The 17,663-nt window shown below is 40.8% G+C and overlaps 3 protein-coding genes across 5 annotated transcripts; 2 read left to right on the forward strand and 1 right to left on the reverse strand.

Annotated features, from left to right (window-relative positions):
- The first annotated feature begins 12,516 nt into the window (after positions 1-12,516).
- Positions 12,517-13,812, forward strand: LOC143354680 (uncharacterized). Its single transcript, XM_076788943.1, has 3 exons — positions 12,517-12,564; positions 12,632-12,758; positions 13,498-13,812. The coding sequence occupies exons 1-3, from the start codon at positions 12,517-12,519 to the stop codon at positions 13,722-13,724; spliced, it is 402 nt and encodes a 133-aa protein (XP_076645058.1). The 3' UTR covers positions 13,725-13,812.
- On the forward strand, positions 13,774-14,819 carry LOC143354681 (neutral phospholipase A2 3-like; the record flags this gene model as incomplete). The annotated part of the gene is made up of 3 exons (XM_076788944.1): positions 13,774-13,958; positions 14,462-14,571; positions 14,646-14,819. Coding segments are annotated over 3 exons (462 nt in total), but the record flags the coding sequence as incomplete, so codon positions are not given.
- Positions 14,223-17,644, reverse strand: LOC143354026 (CDK5 regulatory subunit-associated protein 3). 3 transcript variants are annotated; one of them, XR_013082263.1, is made up of 10 exons: positions 17,538-17,644; positions 17,292-17,466; positions 16,958-17,196; positions 16,624-16,894; positions 16,306-16,433; positions 15,824-16,090; positions 15,533-15,744; positions 15,198-15,369; positions 14,964-15,123; positions 14,223-14,832 (listed from the first exon to the last, which is right to left on the reverse strand). XR_013082263.1 is itself a non-coding variant. In XM_076787699.1 (9 exons), exons 1-9 carry the CDS (start codon positions 17,541-17,543, stop codon positions 15,052-15,054), a joined length of 1,542 nt encoding a protein of 513 aa, XP_076643814.1. In that variant the 5' UTR covers positions 17,544-17,644; the 3' UTR covers positions 14,956-15,051. The 3 variants fall into 3 exon arrangements, 1 of the variants encoding a protein (XP_076643814.1); XR_013082262.1 differs by having other exon boundaries at positions 14,223-14,851; XM_076787699.1 differs by lacking the exon at positions 14,223-14,832 and having other exon boundaries at positions 14,956-15,123.
- Between the last annotated feature and the right edge of the window lie 19 nt (positions 17,645-17,663).

A 17,663-nucleotide genomic window follows, 5' to 3' on the forward strand; every position in this document is an offset into this window, starting at 1 on the left:
GCTTGTAGGTCGTTGCGTCATAATTTCGCAAGAGTTATTTTTGATTGGGATTGTTCATCTTTCCGATCGAATATTTACTTCTAAACTTACAAAAGTCCCTCTTGTGAAATTTATGTATCTGATTTAAAATTGGTATTCCTCCGAACGGAGGTTCCTCAAGGGGCTCACTCACGGGCCGGGCCGTGGGTGAGTACGGGTATTAGCAAACCCGGGGCGACCCTAGCTTGTAGGTCGTTGCGTCATAATTTCGCAAGATTTATTTTTGATTGGGATTGTTCATCTTTCCGATCGAATATTTACTTCTAAACTTACAAAAGTCCCTCTTGTGAAATTTATTTATCTGATTTAAAATTGGTATTCCTCCGAACGGAGATCCCTAAGGGACTCACTGCTGTGGGTGAGTACGGGTATTGGCGAACCCGGGGCGCCCCGAAGCGCCACCTCAGTAGAGTGAAGTTCTGACTTCATCTACTCTTAGTTTCTTGTCGGGTAGGCCGTACTTGTGTACGGGGTTTGTTTGGCTCTCGTGAGCCTGTTAGATTTGCACTCTTGTGCATATTAGGTAGGCCGTACTCGTGTACGGGGTTAGCTTGGCTCTCGTGAGCTGGTTGTAGGTTGGCTCTCGTGAGCCGGTTAGATTCGCACTCTTGTGCATGTTAGGTAGGCCGTACTCGTGTACGGGGTCATCGTTTCTTCTTTCATTACTTCGGAGTTCCTTCTTTTTGTGTCTAATTGTTATTAGTCTGTTTCAGTTAAATCACAACAGTTCAGCATGATCATCGTTGAACGAAAACAACCAACAGTAAGAAGACTTCACATTATTTATAAATTAGTATTAGTTGTCGAGCAATTATTGTGTTCGATTCATTTTGTTAGTTTCGCTTGTTGATTTGGGTGATAGCCTTCTGCTGTCACCAGGTGGTAGCGTCACCCTCGAACCAGAGCCTTCTGCTCTGGTTCTGTTCTTGCATTCTTGTTTTTCGTTAATCTGAGCCTTCTGCTCCATTTTTATTTTCTCTGGCATTGTTCAGAGACTTGTCAGATTTAGTTTTTTTTGCTCACAATAATTGCTCGACCTGAGTGCGTGCGTTAGTTGTTAAGCTTGTTCATTAGTATTGTATATATGTCGAGTAATTGTTGCCATAATTTCACTTTGCTCGGCTCGATTTTTGCTTCCGACACAGCCTTCTGCTGTGTCGGACCTTGCTTGTATGTACCAGACCGGTTGGTACCGGTGCTCGGCGTAGACCCATTGAGAGGGATGTTCGAGAGACCTGTTCACTCGTGTAAAATCCTCCCTGCCGTAAGTCCACCCGAGTCGCCTCAACGCTAGTCGTTGCCTGGCGACAGGTGGGTGGGGGAAACTTAGGGTATCGTTTGAACGCTTCTCTCGGCCATCGCTCTTCGTGAGGACACGTCGGGTATCGATGCTGGCTGGAGTTGGTTCTGCAAGCATTGTACGCGTCGCGTGACCCCTCGATCCAGAGCCTTCTGCTCTGGTTCGGTTTCGTTTCTCTCTTTGAAAGAATCAGAGCCTTCTGCCTGATTCGTTTTTCATCTCCCGTGAATCGGAGACTTCTTCTCCGACTCACACCTTTTTCTCCGCAATAATTACTCGACATACGCTGCGAAATTTAGTTTGTAAAACTCGAAAGCGTCGTTGTAAGAAAGGGAGTCAGAAGGAAGCGTATTGAATTCCTTCTGGCTTCCTTTCGGGTCTCTTGTGCAGCAACCTCCTCGTGGTGAGACCCGGGCAATCGATAATATTCTCTATTTGTTAGATCTTCTATTATCTTACAAATAATGAATAAAATCGAGCTAATAGCTGCTCATTTGTAATTTGCGATAACATTGTGAAATAAAATTTAAGACGTACTGATAATAAAAACTTGTGTATTTAATTGAATTGTGTCTGAATTTATTTTAAACTTGCATGGGATAGGCCAAGGGTCCTTCCTGCCTTCCTTCTCGCTTTCCTTGTTTACCCTTGGCCCACCTACGCCTTCTTGGCAGCTCCTTTTAATTATTAACCGAAACACACACTTCTTGTTTCGGAATACTTTTTTATTCAATATACATCGTACATTTTTTCTGGATTTCTAATTGAAATTTGATTCTGAACTTTTTAAAAGTTCCGTTTCTTAAAATTGCTATGACCCTAGCCTTTATGTCGTTGCGTCCCAATTTCGTTTGATTTATTTTCGATTGGAATTGTTCATCTTTCCAATTGAAATTTATTTCTGAACTTTCAAAAGTTCTTATTCTAAAATTTATATGTCTGGTTTTAAATTGGTATTCCTCCGAACGGAGGTCCCTCAGGGACTCACTGCTGTGGGTGAGTACGGGTATTGGCGAACCCGGGGCGCCCCGAAGCGCCACCTCAGTAGAGTGAAGTTCTGACTTCATCTACTCTTAGTTTCTTGTCGGGTAGGCCGTACTTGTGTACGGGGTTTGTTTGGCTCTCGTGAGCCTGTTAGACTTGCACTCTTGTGCATGTAGGTAGGCCGTACTCGTGTACGGGGTTAGTTTGGCTCTCGTGAGCTGGTGTTAGGTTTGGCTCTCGTGAGCTGGTAGATTTGCACTCGTGTGCATGTTAGGTAGGCCGTACTCGTGTACGGGGTCATCGTTTTGTCTTTATTTCATCGTCTTCTTATCCTTCGTTGTTCCTCCATTGTTTTGTGTCTAATCATTACTAATCTGTTTCAGATTGAGTACAACAGTTGCAGAAATTTATCATCGAACGAAGACAACGCATCGTACGAAGACTCGTTTCTTCTTCCATTACTTCGGTCTTGCTTCATTTTGTGTCTAATTATTAGTCTGTTTCAGTTAAATCACAACAGTTCAGCAGAATCATCGTCGAACGAAGACAACGAATTTTAAGAAGACTTCACAGTATTTATAAGTTCGTATTAGTTCTCGAGCAATTATTGTGTTAGCATCACTTTGTGATTTGTTAGACTTAGTTCTTTTTTTTTTGCTCACAATAATTGCTCGACTTAAGTTCATGCGTTAGTTATTAAGCTTGTTTGTTAGTATTGTATATATGTCGAGTAATTATTGCCCTAACTTGACTTTGCTCGACTCGATTGTCAACTCCGACACAGTTTCGTGCTGTGTCGGACCTTGCTTGCAAGTGTTGAACCGGTCCAGTTGCGATATTCGGCGTGGATGCATAGAGAATTGATGGTCAGGGAGCAGTACTCGCCAGGTAGAACCCTTCCTTCGTAAAATGTCTGCCTAAGTCATGTCAACGCTGGCGTGGCTCGCGCCGGGAGCAGGGGATCCTTCGTCCGTAAGTCTCTTTGTCGCCTTGTTGCGCCAGCGTTGCTCGTGGCGGGTAGTTGGGGAAGGTAGTTCTACCGTACGGTGGAGGCGTCCCTGGCCGTCGTTCTCTGTGAGGAAGCGTCGGATACCGTACTGGTCGGCAGATAGCTTGCAAGCATTGTACGCGTCGCGTCACCCTCGATCCAGAGCCTTCTGCTCTGGTTCGGTTTTGTTTCTCTCTTTGAAAGAATCAGAGCCTTCTGCCTGATTCGTTTTTCATGTCCCGTGAATCGGAGACTTCTTCTCCGACTCGCACCTTTTTCTCCGCAATAATTACTCGACATACGCTGCGAAATTTAGTTTGTAAGACTCGAAAGCGTCGTTGTAAGAAAGGGAGTCAGAAGGAAGCGTATTGAATTCCTTCTGGCTTCCTTTCGGGTCTCTTGTGCAGCAACCTCCTCGTGGTGAGACCCGGGCAATCGATAATATTCTCTATTTGTTAGATCTTCTATTATCTTACAAATAATGAATAAAATCGAGCTAATAGCTGCTCATTTGTAATTTGCGATAACATTGTGAAATAAAATTTAAGACGTACTGATAATAAAAACTTGTGTATTTAATTGAATTGTGTCTGAATTTATTTTAAACTTGCATGGGATAGGCCAAGGGTCCTTCCTGCCTTCCTTCTCGCTTTCCTTGTTTACCCTTGGCCCACCTACGCCTTCTTGGCAGCTCCTTTTAATTATTAACCGAAACACACACTTCTTGTTTCGGAATACTTTTTTATTCAATATACATCGTACATTTTTTCTGGATTTCTAATTGAAATTTGCTTCTGAACTTTTTAAAAGTTCCGTTTCTTAAAATTGCTATGACTCTAGCCTTTATGTCGTTGCGTCCCAATTTCGTTTGATTTATATTCGATTGGAATTGTTCATCTTTCCAATTGAAATTTATTTCTGAACTTTCAAAAGTTCTTATTCTAAAATTTATATATCTGGTTTTAAATTGGTATTCCTCCGAACGGAGGTCCCTCAGGGACTCACTGCTGTGGGTGAGTACGGGTATTGGCGAACCCGGGGCGACCCGAAGCGCCACCTCAGTAGATTGAAGTTCTGACTTCATCTACTCTTAGTTTGTTCTCGGTTAGGCCGTACTTGTGTACGGGGTTAGTTTGGCTCTCGTGAGCCGTTAGATTTGCACTCTTGTGCATGTTAGGTAGGCCGTACTCGTGTACGGGGTTAATTTGGCTCTCGTGAGCCGGTTAGATTTGCACTCTTGTGCATGTTAGGTAGGCCGTACTCGTGTACGGGGTTAGCTTGGCTCTCGTGAGCTGGTGTTAGGTTGGCTCTCGTGAGCTGGTTAGATTCGCACTCTTGTGCATATTAGGTAGGCCGTACTCGTGTACGGGGTTAGTTTGGCTCTCGTGAGCCGGTCAAATTCGCACTCTTGTGCATATTAGGTAGGCCGTACTCGTGTACGGGGTTAGCTTGGCTCTCGTGAGCTGGTGTTAGGTTGGCTCTCGTGAGCTGGTGTTAGGTTGGCTCTCGTGAGCTGGTTAGATTCGCACTCTTGTGCATATTAGGTAGGCCGTACTCGTGTACGGGGTTAGCTTGGCTCTCGTGAGCTGGTGTTAGGTTGGCTCTCGTGAGCCGGTTAGATTCGCACTCTTGTGCGTGGTAGGTAGGCCGTACTCGTGTACGGGGTCATCGTTTCTTCATTGATTACTTCGGTGTTCCTTTATTTTGTGTCTAATTATTATTAGACTGTTTCAGTTAAATCACAACAGTTCAGCAAGATCATCGTCGCACGAAGACAACTAATAGTAAGAAGACATCTCATTATGTATAAGTTCGTATTAGTTCTCGAGCAATTATTGTGTTAGAATCACTTTGTGATTTGTTAGACTTAGTTCTTTTTTTTGCTCACAATAATTGCTCGACTTAAGTTCATGCGTTAGTTATTAAGCTTGTTTGTTAGTATTGTATATATGTCGAGTAATTATTGCCCTAACTTGACTTTGCTCGACTCGATTGTCAACTCCGACACAGTTTCCTGCTGTGTCGGACCTTGCTTGCAAGTGTTGAACCGGTCCAGTTGCGATATTCGGCGTGGATGCATAGAGAATTGATGGTCAGGGAGCAGTACTCGCCAGGTAGAACCCTTCCTTCGTAAAATGTCTGCCTAAGTCATGTCAACGCTGGCGTGGCTCGCGCCGGGAGCAGGGGATCCTTCGTCCGTAAGTCTCTTTGTCGCCTTGTTGCGCCAGCGTTGCTCGTGGCGGGTAGTTGGGGAAGGTAGTTCTACCGTACGGTGGAGGCGTCCCTGGCCGTCGTTCTCTGTGAGGAAGCGTCGGATACCGTACTGGTCGGCAGATAGCTTGCAAGCATTGTACGCGTCGCGTCACCCTCGATCCAGAGCCTTCTGCTCTGGTTCGGTTTTGTTTCTCTCTTTGAAAGAATCAGAGCCTTCTGCCTGATTCGTTTCTCATCTCCCGTGAATCGGAGACTTCTTCTCCGACTCGCACCTTTTTCTCCGCAATAATTACTCGACATACGCTGCGAAATTTAGTTTGTAAGACTCGAAAGCGTCGTTGTAAGAAAGGGAGTCAGAAGGAAGCGTATTGAATTCCTTCTGGCTTCCTTTCGGGTCTCTTGTGCAGCAACCTCCTCGTGGTGAGACCCGGGCAATCGGTATTATTCTCTATTCGTAAGAACTTTTAGTATCTTACAAATAGAGAATAATATCGAGCTAATAGCTGCTTATTTATAATTTCCGATAATAGAAATTAAAACTTACTAATTATAAAAACTTGTGTATTCAATTGAATTGTGTCAGAATTTACTTTAGGCTAGCTCGGGATGAGCCAAGGTGGGCCTTCAATGCTTTTCTTGTTTTCCCCTATTCCACCTTCAGCTTCTTGGTAAGCTCCTTTGAATTACTAACCGAAAAACACAGTTTTTCATCGTCATCTTTTTTCCTGGATTTCTAATTGAAATTTGATTCGGAACTTTTCAAAAGTTCCTTTTCTTAAAATTGATATTTTTTGCCTAAAATTGGTATTCCTTCGATCGGGGGTCCTTCCATTTATTATAGGTATATGGTCTAAGCTTCTCGTGGATCTAGTTGCAACATTTGTCGTTCGTCAGCGTAGAGGGCGTAAGAAATCTAGTTGTTGTTAACGATGTCGGTATTTCAGATCGTGAGACACGAAACCCCATATGGCGATTGGTCTACTCCTATACCTCGTCTGTGCTCTAGGTGCCCCGCTGACGTGAGACAAAAAATTACATTGGGTGATTGGTCTACTCCTGTACCTCGTCTGTGCTCCTGTCCTTTCTGACTCGAAGTGCCTATGAAGACGTTTGAGACATTTTTGTTTAGATGGCGTGACGGGAGTCTTCAACTACAGTAACTTACTTTTTCCAACGTCGGTATCTCGGTGGTCAGAGAGGAACAAGAGATGTTAATCCGGTATCTTCCTCTCCGGTATCAGACGCATCTCCAACACTGATCTGCAAAGATACTTGCATTTTGAGTATTTCTTTTCATTAAATACTACAAAATGGAAATGAACAATAAATATCATTGTCGGACATATCCCTCGCCCTTCATTAAAGTCTCCAGCTCATTATGACTCTGTGTTAGACCCAAGCATAAACTTTACTGCGCACGGAACAATGTGCATCTCCCGATAAAAAGATCCCACGGATTTCCTGTGGATCATTGTTCATGCTCGGGAAATTTCGCGCTCAATAATGCGCGCACATCTTGTTTCCGCAAGAAAGTCGGATCGAACATAAAACGCGCCACTTAGAAACACCGTGACGTTATCAAGAATTTACAGACTCGAACGATTTTCAAAAATGTAGAATGTAGAATGACAAAATATTAGAAGTAGAATAAAAGAAGTAGAATGACGAAGTAGAATGTTTGTCTTTCACGCGGTTAGCTCTCCAGCTACCGATTCATGTGCTTCTAACTTGTTTTGTTTTTGTTTCACTTATTTATTTGTCAATAATAATTTCAAGAGGGTTCATCTGATTCAGCAACGTTTAATCAGCATCGTTTCAGGTCCACTGTGGCTTTCTCCCAATGTCTCTTTTTTTCATAAAAAAAGAGGAAACGGTTTAATGCTTTTCTGGGGTCTTGAATGAATTGTTTCTTTGAAAGTCCTGCGTCAATTAACCGTAATCTTTCAATTGCTCCATAAAGAGATGGAATGGAGGGAAATTGTTCTCGGACTACCAGAGGATACCGCGATTTCCAGCGATTTTCCACGACCGCAGATGGTTTGCAAATCCGACGGTTTTCTGCGGCGCTTTCCCACGAAATTACCGCCGATCTTGGGTTTCGTGTCGGCTAACCCTTCTTTCCGTTGTTTCCCGTTTAACGCACGCCCGGGCAACCGGCCGTTTTACCTGACTGGAAACATTTTCTACGAACGGCCATAACAGCCGAGGTGAAAAGAACCTCTCCTCGGCAGATCGGGGGAACAAGAAAGCGTTAAAAAAGAATGAAAGTTAATGCGACGGCGGTCTTTGTGGCGGCCCGACATTGAAAGTAAATGCACAAAAATTGCATAATTTCGTTCGGAACGTGTAATCGATCGGTCGTAACCATCTTCCGCAGGAACTCGATCGATAGATCTTCGTCTTGATTCTTTCGGGCATGCTGGTTTCGTCCAGCTTTCGAATTACGAACGCGTATCTGAAAAGTGAAGGAAAGTTTTTAGTAGAATTTTTCAATTAAAAATCTAAATTTTAGTTTCAAAGACGCTGATCGCAATGTCTTCGTCCATCAGATCAATCGTTATTTTGTTTGAAGGATTTCGGTTACACTGAATTAAGAAATCATTTGAAGTTCCGTAGAAAATAATGCTATTCTCAAGCTAAAAGTAGTTCATTTCGTACAGAATTCCAAAATGAGATGTGCCTAAGCCTGGGCGCTACTGGCGAAAGTGCGCAATCGATTTCACGATAACGTTGCTCTGGAATCTTACGTCCTATTACGCTCGCCTTGAAATCAGGGTAAAACGAGCTAAGCCTTGATACGCCTCGCGAAATTACGTTGCGATACACTCCGCTTCACAGACGGTCTACTTCTGAGAGCGGCCACTAATGTCCGATTTACATATCTAAACAGACTGAAAATCCTCTTTCCAGGAAAGTGTTCGCGATCCGACGAAATTTTTCGCGACCATTATTATTATTTTTGACATTCGAATTTTTTTTACAGCACCACCCAGAATTGTCCCAATTAATAAAAAGAAATCTGCGCCAAGTTACAGTTCGATCAGATAAAACGTGCCCCCTTTGGCCCTTAAACATTAAAATAATTAATTCATAAAATCGTTTCGAATATCCTCGAAATTGTTCATTGTATGGAAAAATATGTTCAACAAAATCTGTAGATCTGGACAGACTGCGTCTTTTACGTTCTATTACTTTCTTTCGTTAAACAAACGGTTTTCGAAAAAATTGAGAAAAATGTCGGAACAATTGGTAAGGAAATTCGCCATTGCTGGAGTAGCAGCTAATTTCCTTAATTATTTTTCCCTTCGAATTAAAATTGCTCTTTTTAATGTTCTGCTAAACCTTTTTGGAAATAGTCACTGAGAATGAAAAATATTCATTAAGTATTCTAAAAATATGAAAAATATGGCCAATTCAGAGTTTAGTTGTATAGATACGATCATCTGACTGTTTCAATTTTTATTGATTCTTTGTACAATCTCGAATAGCCTACGGGCACACACAGCCGCCGTGAGAAAGTATCCTCAGAGGAATGCAAATCTCAAGGGGAGACGGGACCGATTAGTTAACAACGCGATCTATCCATTTAAAATTGCACAATCCGGCGGATTCGTTGTTTGTCGAAGAACAAAGTGCAAACCACTTTTGTTGTAACGACAAAGGCGTGTCGTGTTTAGACATTGTCTAATTTCCAGGAGGAATTGCGTGCTGTAAATTGCCGGTCTTCCCCGATGAAAAATATCCCGTCGAGAAATCGCAGTCCGTTTGCAGTTAAACAACACGAGAAAGCGGGTTGTTTTGGGATTCGACGAAAAATAAGACCTTCTTTGACTTCCTGGCGGCCATCTTGGAATCTCTCGCGCACTAGATAATCATGTAAAATATAAAACTGTACTAAACCTTCCTATGTACCAGGCCTCCCTACTTTAAAAAAATTATATTTCCATAATTATGTAGTCATCAGAGCTGGTTATGTCCACCGGAAGTACTTTTGAGACATGAATTTCAGTTCTTCAATATTTAAAGTGAAAATTTCGTATTTTTGCAAAGCGTAATACTAATAGGAATTTTTTTTTCAAAAAGAGTTTTGGTGCTGTACTACTTAATTGATAGTTGAGCTCAATGCTACAATTCCAGAACGTTTTTAGCACCAAGAATTCCGCGCTGGACAAACAAATCGAAACTCAACGTAATTGGCCCGGCAACCTTTTTCCCTCGGTTCTTCTTGCCCGGTTTGCGAATCTATTGTTGCGGAATAACGTTCGAGGAAACATTGGGCAATCCGGTTCAATATCGATCGTCACGGTCCGGCAAATAATTGCAGATCGTTCCGCGGGTCCATCGATTCCGGGAGACGACTGTCGCAACTCCAGGGAAAAGATATTTAACGCGGGCCGAAGCCATTTTCCGCGTTCATTCGGCGACAGGCCATTGTTCGGTTTGGTGTGAACATCAATTGTGCACAGCCGCGCGAACGTTGACTTGGGGAAAGTGAATCCTTCGTTACAGGCCGGCTACTCCCTTATCTCCGTGACGATTCAAGGTCGGATTGCACTTCCGGTTTACCGGTTTTTGCACGGAACGATTTCACGGTAATTATTGCACCCAGTTACTCGCGCCAATTTGAAATTGACAGACTGACAAATGGGGAAAAAGTATTTAGACACGATAGACGCTGTATCTGATGTGATATTTAGCTAAAACCTCTTTACCACTTCGCGCTAGTGTATAACTTTTTGCGAGATGATCGGGCTGAAGTAAATAATGGTAACAGGATAATAAACTGCGGCTGAATTGCGCATTTATGGCAAAGCTGAGTAGGTGAAATTAAAAACAGAGATACTGTGAACTTCAAAATCGTAATTTACAATTTCAAGAAAATTCCAAATATGTTAAAAGTGAAATTACTGGCATCGCCAAAAAATGAGAAAATGGCGACGCAGATAAGCGGGTGCAACATAATTCTTTTACACTCGATTTCACTGTGTAAAGTGAAATGTGTATATAACTGCGTCCTCAAAAAAGTGATTTAGTTAGTTTTTATTAAGTAATACTACAGTGAAAACGCTCTTATATCGATTTTTTTGAAATGGCATCGATCAAACTCGCCGATTATTAATTCGATTGGCTTTAATGAAATTTTATATCGCATTGTTAACAAATGAAAGCAGAAGTCGATGGTGCGTGAACACTTCTTTTCCATTTGATTGATCATTATCTCGAAATCGGTTCGATTAATTAAGAGTCCTGCGTACGAGGCGATAGTATTGCGTTGAACGTTTAACGTGCACATGGCAAATACCGCTAGATGCAACCCGTCAGAACCATTCACTATTTTCCCGTTGCAAGTTGCAACGGACAGTCGGTCAGTCGGTGAATTTGTTCCTGATACACGACCCGTGGGACATGTTCCGTATCTGGGAACCTAAACAGGAATTATGCCAACAACGTTGCTGCAACTTCAGCCTAAGTCGCGCACAGCTTCGAACAGGATTTATTGTATATTCGAACAATCATCGGATAATTGAACCGTTAACACTGAACATTTATTTTTTTTTTAATGAAATACCCAGATTTAAAAATTGAAAATATTGACAATATTTTAGGCAACGTTATCACATTGAAAATTATATATTTTCCACACAGTGGTTTCAATAATTTTAGCACCCGCTGTAAACAATAGCAAATTGATTATGGCGCCACAAGCATTATTATAAGATTTTAGTTTTCGAAAAAAACATTGAACTTGTTATAATGTTCTTATGAGTTTTTCCTATGAGTTTATGAAAATATTTTCAATTATAATTTCTGCAATTTTTTGAATTGAAATTTTCAAAAGCATTAATTTACAGTTTAATTGTCCTCATATCGGACTCACAATCTTCCAGAACGAATTCAAGAGAAATTTTAACACGGTCACTTACGTTGTCCTTTGCCCCTTGAGTTTTATCTGAGATACGCTTGGACTACTTCAAATTGAGATAGTATCTGTGGCCGAATTAATTCCGGAGCAATTAAAAACTCGCGTATTCTCCCATGCAGCGTTTCTTTCGCGTACCAGGAAATTAGTACCTATTGTAATTAGCTTCTGGCTATAGTATTATATTAGGTTGTATTGGATTTTTTATAACTTCTCCCTAAATAATTGACGTTGAAATAAAATATATTTAAAATTGACATTAAATGTCTAAATAAAAAATGAAGATACGACCGAAAAGATCAACTGCGTGTACCTCAAAATGGTGTATAATAAACCGTATTTCCTGATCAAAACACTTCATAACGTTTCGTGTGCTGCAGCCTAATAAATTACCATTCTAGGCAACAACGCGGTGGCTTTAACAAAACTCGATCGCTGTAGTTTACGTACATACGAAAAAAAACGGTACTTTTGGCCCCACCCTATCGAACCCGATCCCCCATAAGCCAAAAGAGGTCGAAGGACCCGGATAGCCGGACCATGAAGATAGAGCATCAGCAACGTAGTCACGGTGTTTGAAGAGGTAGAATAAGGTGAACACGCCGCCGGTCCTCTTTTCTTCAAGATGATCGTTGAAAGTGTAACAGTAGGTTTCTCGTAGCGAGGCTGCCCGGACGCCAGGGGATCAGTCGCGGTAGCATTCCTCTTCGAGTGGTTCAAACTCGATAAGACTCCGGGTCACCTGGGTTCAACAGAGCAAGGAATTAGAGGTCGTGAAACCTGCAGGCACACGGTGGAAGGAGTAAAATAATAAAGGGAACCATTCAGCCAGCCACGCTCGATAGGACATGTCAGTGCTCGGTCCTCCGGCTCTGGAGAACAAGAGAGACCCTGCGCAACGAAGCTAGTGACACCCATCATCCAAGACACCCGTCATCAACCCAGGCCCATCATCGTCGGTGATGACCTGAACGATCGGGTGTAAAGAACATTTGAGAGTGTTGGAAAGAAAGGTGTTCAAATATTACGAAGTGTCTTTTCCTGCGTTGGATCGATTATGTGCACCGAACGATGAGCTTTCCTGCGAAACGCGTCGATCCTGTGAAACCAGGATTGTCGGTTAGTATTATGTGGGGCGAATTGGGAATGGCTCGTAGCTGATATGAGGACGCGTGAATCAATGAAGCGTAAGAGGATCAACGTCGCGCTGATTCTTCATGGACCAGGGACATCGCAGCCGATGGTTCAGTGGAGGTTCCTCTTCATCTTGTCGTTTGTGATACTTGTGTCATCGCCTTGTAGTGATAGTCGTGGTACGTAATATTACAAATTGTACAGAACCGTTTAACACTAAACCTATCATGCTCATACGACCGGTTTTATATTTCGCAATGATTAAAATTACGAAAATTCATTTTGGAAAATAATGGAACAGGTAAATTTCCTTGTCCAGGCATCTAGGGTAAGGGGCCCGATTATTGTGGGGTGCCTATATTAATTATGCTTATTTTGGCTGAACTTCACTTTCTGGGACCAAAAATTTTTAACTTTTTTTTTATACAGTCCTGTAGATCTTGACGAGAAAATGCCAACAATCGAAGTTTTAATGCGAGGAATTCACTGGTTCAAAAGTGATTATGGAAAAAAATGTTTCGCTCCTTGAAAATTTTTTTGTCACCTTTTGTTTCACAATTTCATCGGTTTCGTCGCTCGATAGTTTGCACGAGGAAAATTCTGTCTTTCAAATGGTCGATCGTGAAAGATCAGGATCGTTCGATCATCAGACCTTTCCAGTGTCATAACTGCACCGAGTGGCACACTGGAAACGGAAGTGTGGCTCACTTTGCAAGATCACGGTGCAACCAGCGTGAAGCGAAAGAATCCACGGGCGAGAAAACTCGGAAAAACGTGAGCTTTCGTGTACACGCGATCTCCTAAAAATGCATAACTTGAAATGCATAGATGCCGACGATGAAAATGATTATATATTTTATGAGAATTCATTCGGTAGTTGCATGCGAAATTTATGTTGGTGTAACTTTGAATGCGCAGCCAGGAACCCGTCGAGCATCCAAAAGATTGCGAAAACGCTTAAATCAAACAAAGACGAGATCTCCGCTAATTACATTGACGATGGATGGCAAGGAGGAAATCTTCTCGGTAGTCAGGATCAAGAGTCATGGGGCTCGGTATCCATGCAAAAGAAAAATATTCATACGCAGGAGCTTCCTTTTGTGAACATTACCCACAATGGTACGGAGGATTATCAATTAGTGTGAGTCTACCTTTTAGTTTTAATGTGAAACACTTTTTCAACTCGATTTAATAGGAAATATTGGTTCTTTTAGGGTACATAATGAAGAGACTTTGTCGCACAAAAGGATTAAGAGGGGAGTGATACATCTTTATAATATGCTAGTTTGTGCTACCGGCTGCAATCCTTTATCTTACAAAGGATATGGGTGTTATTGCGGTTTTCTGGGTTCGGGATACGTCATAGATGGAATAGATAGGTGATTTTTTTCATTTAAATCTTACAGCTCTTGTGCACCGTTCAGAAAAATGGATCTGTGCAGTCTAAAGATCATTGATCCCTTCGCAATATGCTGCACTTTTTCGTTTTAATTAAATAGGAACGCAAAGCTGTCTTCTGATGCGAATCTTACTCGCTTTCATAATTGTAAGTACGTTTACACGCTTGTAAATAATTCATTTTCACATGCAATACGTTCCTGAGATATTCAAGGAAGTTTCAACTATAAGACTCGCATGAAAAGTCTCGGAGTAGAAACATTTATATTTTGAGATTTAAATTAGAACACAGTTCACGTTCTATTTTAGCATAAATCTGCTTCTTAATTCGCGTGCAGTGTACACGAACTGTTGATGATAATTAGACAGCGTATCAGCAAGAAACATTTCAACTAAAAGAGCCATGCGCGAGGGTTGAAGATAATTCGGTAAATAATCGATAAGTTTATGAATCTATTTGCAACTGAAAATCGGTTTTCCCTAGGTGTTGCAAAATGCATGACTGGTGCTACGACGCAACGGATTGCCCGATGTTTTCGGAGTACTTTGTACCATATTATTGGAGGTGTTATCACGGCTACAAGCCGGTGTGCGGTTCGTCTCGTCAAATTGATTTAGCTTGCGAACTGTTTTCGATTTCGTATTTATTCGGCTGGTTCGTTTTACAGCTGTCGAACACGGGAACTGGGGCGGATCTGGGTCATGTGCTCAACGGTTATGCGAATGCGATCGTTCGTTCGCCGAATGTCTGAAACGTTACCCCTGCCCAACGACCAAAGCTGTGTGCACTTCGTCACCTTGGAGATTGGTGCAGAATCTTTTCATGACTATGTGATTGCCAACGGAATACCGAACCTTAGAAAGAACAGAAACACTGAAAATTAATTTATCAATTGCGTTAATATACCAAAGATAATACGATTCTTTTGTAATACTTCGTAAGTGAAGGATTTATTTATAATGAAGTATATATAAAAATAATATACCGTTAGAATTTATTTTTAAGTATAAAAATTTGTGTAATAAACTATACACAAGAATTATTAACAACGTTCGCTTTACAATATTTATTATTTACAAGTTGCTAATGCCCCCGGTTAAATGTACTACTCTGTTTTTGTACTTCTTCGAAATCTCTTGTTCTATCTGTAAATAAATGGAGAAAAAATTACTGAGAAAATATTTACGGGACAACTTTATAAATAAATATTTACAAATACCTGTGTTTGTAACTCCTTTGTCCTTTGTATAATACACTGTAAAAGGGGTTGAAGGGACTCTACTTCTTTCGCAGCATCTTTCTTCTTTTGTTTCATAGCGTTTTGCGAAGCTATCATCTTATCCACTAAACTTAATTTCTGTTTCAAGGTCGTTGCTAAAACGTCCATGTACCTGCCCACAAGGATGATATGTTAGCGTCGTTTGAGTATTATATAAAAATATTAGTGTCCCTTTCATTTACGAAATTATAGATTGAAGAATGAATGTTTGGTTTTTTGAGAAATGCTAAAATTTGACAATCCTCCTTTATCCCGTAGAACCTTCGTGTATTTACCTCGCAGAATGTTTAATGTTATGTAGGTGTTGAACCTTCGTATCCAACATTTGGGATAGAACAACTTGTACATTGTCCAACATATTCTGAGTGTTTTCCAAATTGGAATATTGCAGAACAGAAGATGAGTCATGGACCTGACTGAAGCTTAGGAAATTTACTGTATCATCGACTTTTAATTCGTACAGTCGTAATTTGAGGAACGCTTCCAGCTGCATAGAAGGAAACAGTTCAGACAAAATTTTGAATTCTAGCAATATCAATCGAATTGGAAGAAGAAGAGGTGTATACCTCAAATAATTGGTTCATAAAATCACTTCTGGTCGACGTATTGTCAAGAACTGTGTACGCTTCGGTACCACTGGCTACTCCACCTTCGTGACCAGCTGCTTCAACAACTATACCAGACTCTTCCAAGGAAACATTGAAATCTATATCCTCGTGTGCAACTTCTTCCACATTCCCTTCACCCCAATCGATTTCACCTCCACCTTCCAAATTAACATCGTCGCCCAAATCCACATCTCCGTTTAAGTCGATGTCCCCAAAATCAATTTCCTATCATTTCAAAAATGGTAAAACAGATCTGTTAAAATACACTTCCAAAGACCTTCGAGGGTGAACCTGCAGAAGACTGCGGATTTTATGCATTTACGATAAAAGTGAATAGTTGGAATTTGAAACAGTAAAAACAGTAAAAAAAATCATCGAGATTGGAGTGTAGCCGTGTTGGTTGCTGTTCTGCAGGTTCACCACTTCAGGGATCTACATACAGCATGTTCTGTGTCTTCAGTTTTCTTATTTTCCAAATCTTCGTCAGTTTTTACGTTTAAAGGTGGTTCACTAATTGATAGTGGGGGTTCTCCGTAAATCCATTCGTACGTAGTAGTATTCCCCTTCTCTATTAAATGTATGCATACGATATAATATGATATATTTCTAATAGACTACGGATGTTAATGTAACTGCATATTTTATAGAAAGTAGGAAAACGAATCAATTTTGCTTATTGCTTGCACACTATGACATAAAATTCGCATTAACATCAGCAGTTTAATTATTACATTCTTTCTAAATAACTTTCAGCATACCAATCACATATTTCAGCATGGGGACGCAACCACCATCATGCAATCTACCTAGAGTATAATTAACAAAACCTGAGTAGAACTCTATAGCCTTTTGTAATGATTTGGATTTTTTGGCAATGTTCTCATAAATTTCTGGCAGTTCTTTCACTTTCTCTGCTAGCTCTTGTTTAATATGCTGACCAGATATGCCTAATTGTTTGCAAAGTAAATTGAACTCTGACCGAGCTGTATTCTCTGACTTTTTGTACTCCGCTTCCTTCTTGTCAAAGTCCTAAACACATACTGCTTTTAACACAATGAAAATACATTTAATACATTCAATATATTTACTTACAATCTGAGTTTGTTCTAATTTTTGAATTTGTTTCTTTGTGCTAGGTACTTCGTAATTCACATTTCTAATAAGAATTTGCGCCACTTCTGCCAAATACACATTGTCCTTCTCATACGCCTTCACTATCTCTTGCCAGTCTTTCATTCTTTGCGAACCATACCTTCCGAAAACATTTTTTGTGTCCGCCTCGGTCTCCTTTAATATTTCTACTATTTTCAAACAGTGGAAGTAATTTATATCTGAAAAAAATGTAAACGAATACGAAGGTAATATGGGACGTCGGGATTCTAATGACATGCAAATTGATCAATCAAACGTTAAAAAAGTAACTCACATGTTCCTGACAATAATTTAACGATATCATCATGTTCAGGCATATCTTGAATCGCATTGTTAATTTTTCCTCTGATAACCAAAACCTTCGTGTGCCAGTCCTTATTACAATGTCGCCTGCTGATTAACCATTCTAATAATTTTCCAGTGTTGATGTCGATGGAAAAGTTTTGCTCCTAATTGATTCGGTGTTGAAAATAATTCTTATTAGAACGTATCGTAATCAATTTAAAAATTCGATATTTACCTCCATGATTCGAAATGTTTCCGGACAATTAATTAAATTTTCTCTTGTAGGTTATGTTATAACAGCTGTTGCTTCGAGGTTATATTATTATAACGTTACGAAGTGATTACAACGACCAGGATACGA

The sequence above is a fragment of the Halictus rubicundus genome, chromosome 5, assembly GCF_050948215.1.
Source record: "Halictus rubicundus isolate RS-2024b chromosome 5, iyHalRubi1_principal, whole genome shotgun sequence".
NCBI lineage: Eukaryota > Metazoa > Arthropoda > Insecta > Hymenoptera > Halictidae > Halictus > Halictus rubicundus.

Bases quoted from the DNA above. Each gene is read 5' to 3' on its own strand.
- LOC143354026 (XM_076787699.1), bottom strand. The intron at 17,197-17,291 runs GTGAGTTACTTT...CATTTTTTTCAG, and splicing joins TAAATTATTGTCAGGAACAT to ATATAAATTACTTCCACTGT. The intron at 15,370-15,532 runs GTAAATACACGA...CCTTGTGGGCAG, and splicing joins AACATTAAACATTCTGCGAG to GTACATGGACGTTTTAGCAA.
- LOC143354680 (XM_076788943.1), top strand. From the start codon at position 12,517: ATGAGCTTTCCTGCGAAACGCGTCGATCCTGTGAAACCAGGATTGTCG. The intron at 12,565-12,631 runs GTTAGTATTATG...GAATCAATGAAG, and splicing joins CTGTGAAACCAGGATTGTCG to CGTAAGAGGATCAACGTCGC. The intron at 12,759-13,497 runs GTACGTAATATT...TTGAATGCGCAG, and splicing joins GCCTTGTAGTGATAGTCGTG to CCAGGAACCCGTCGAGCATC.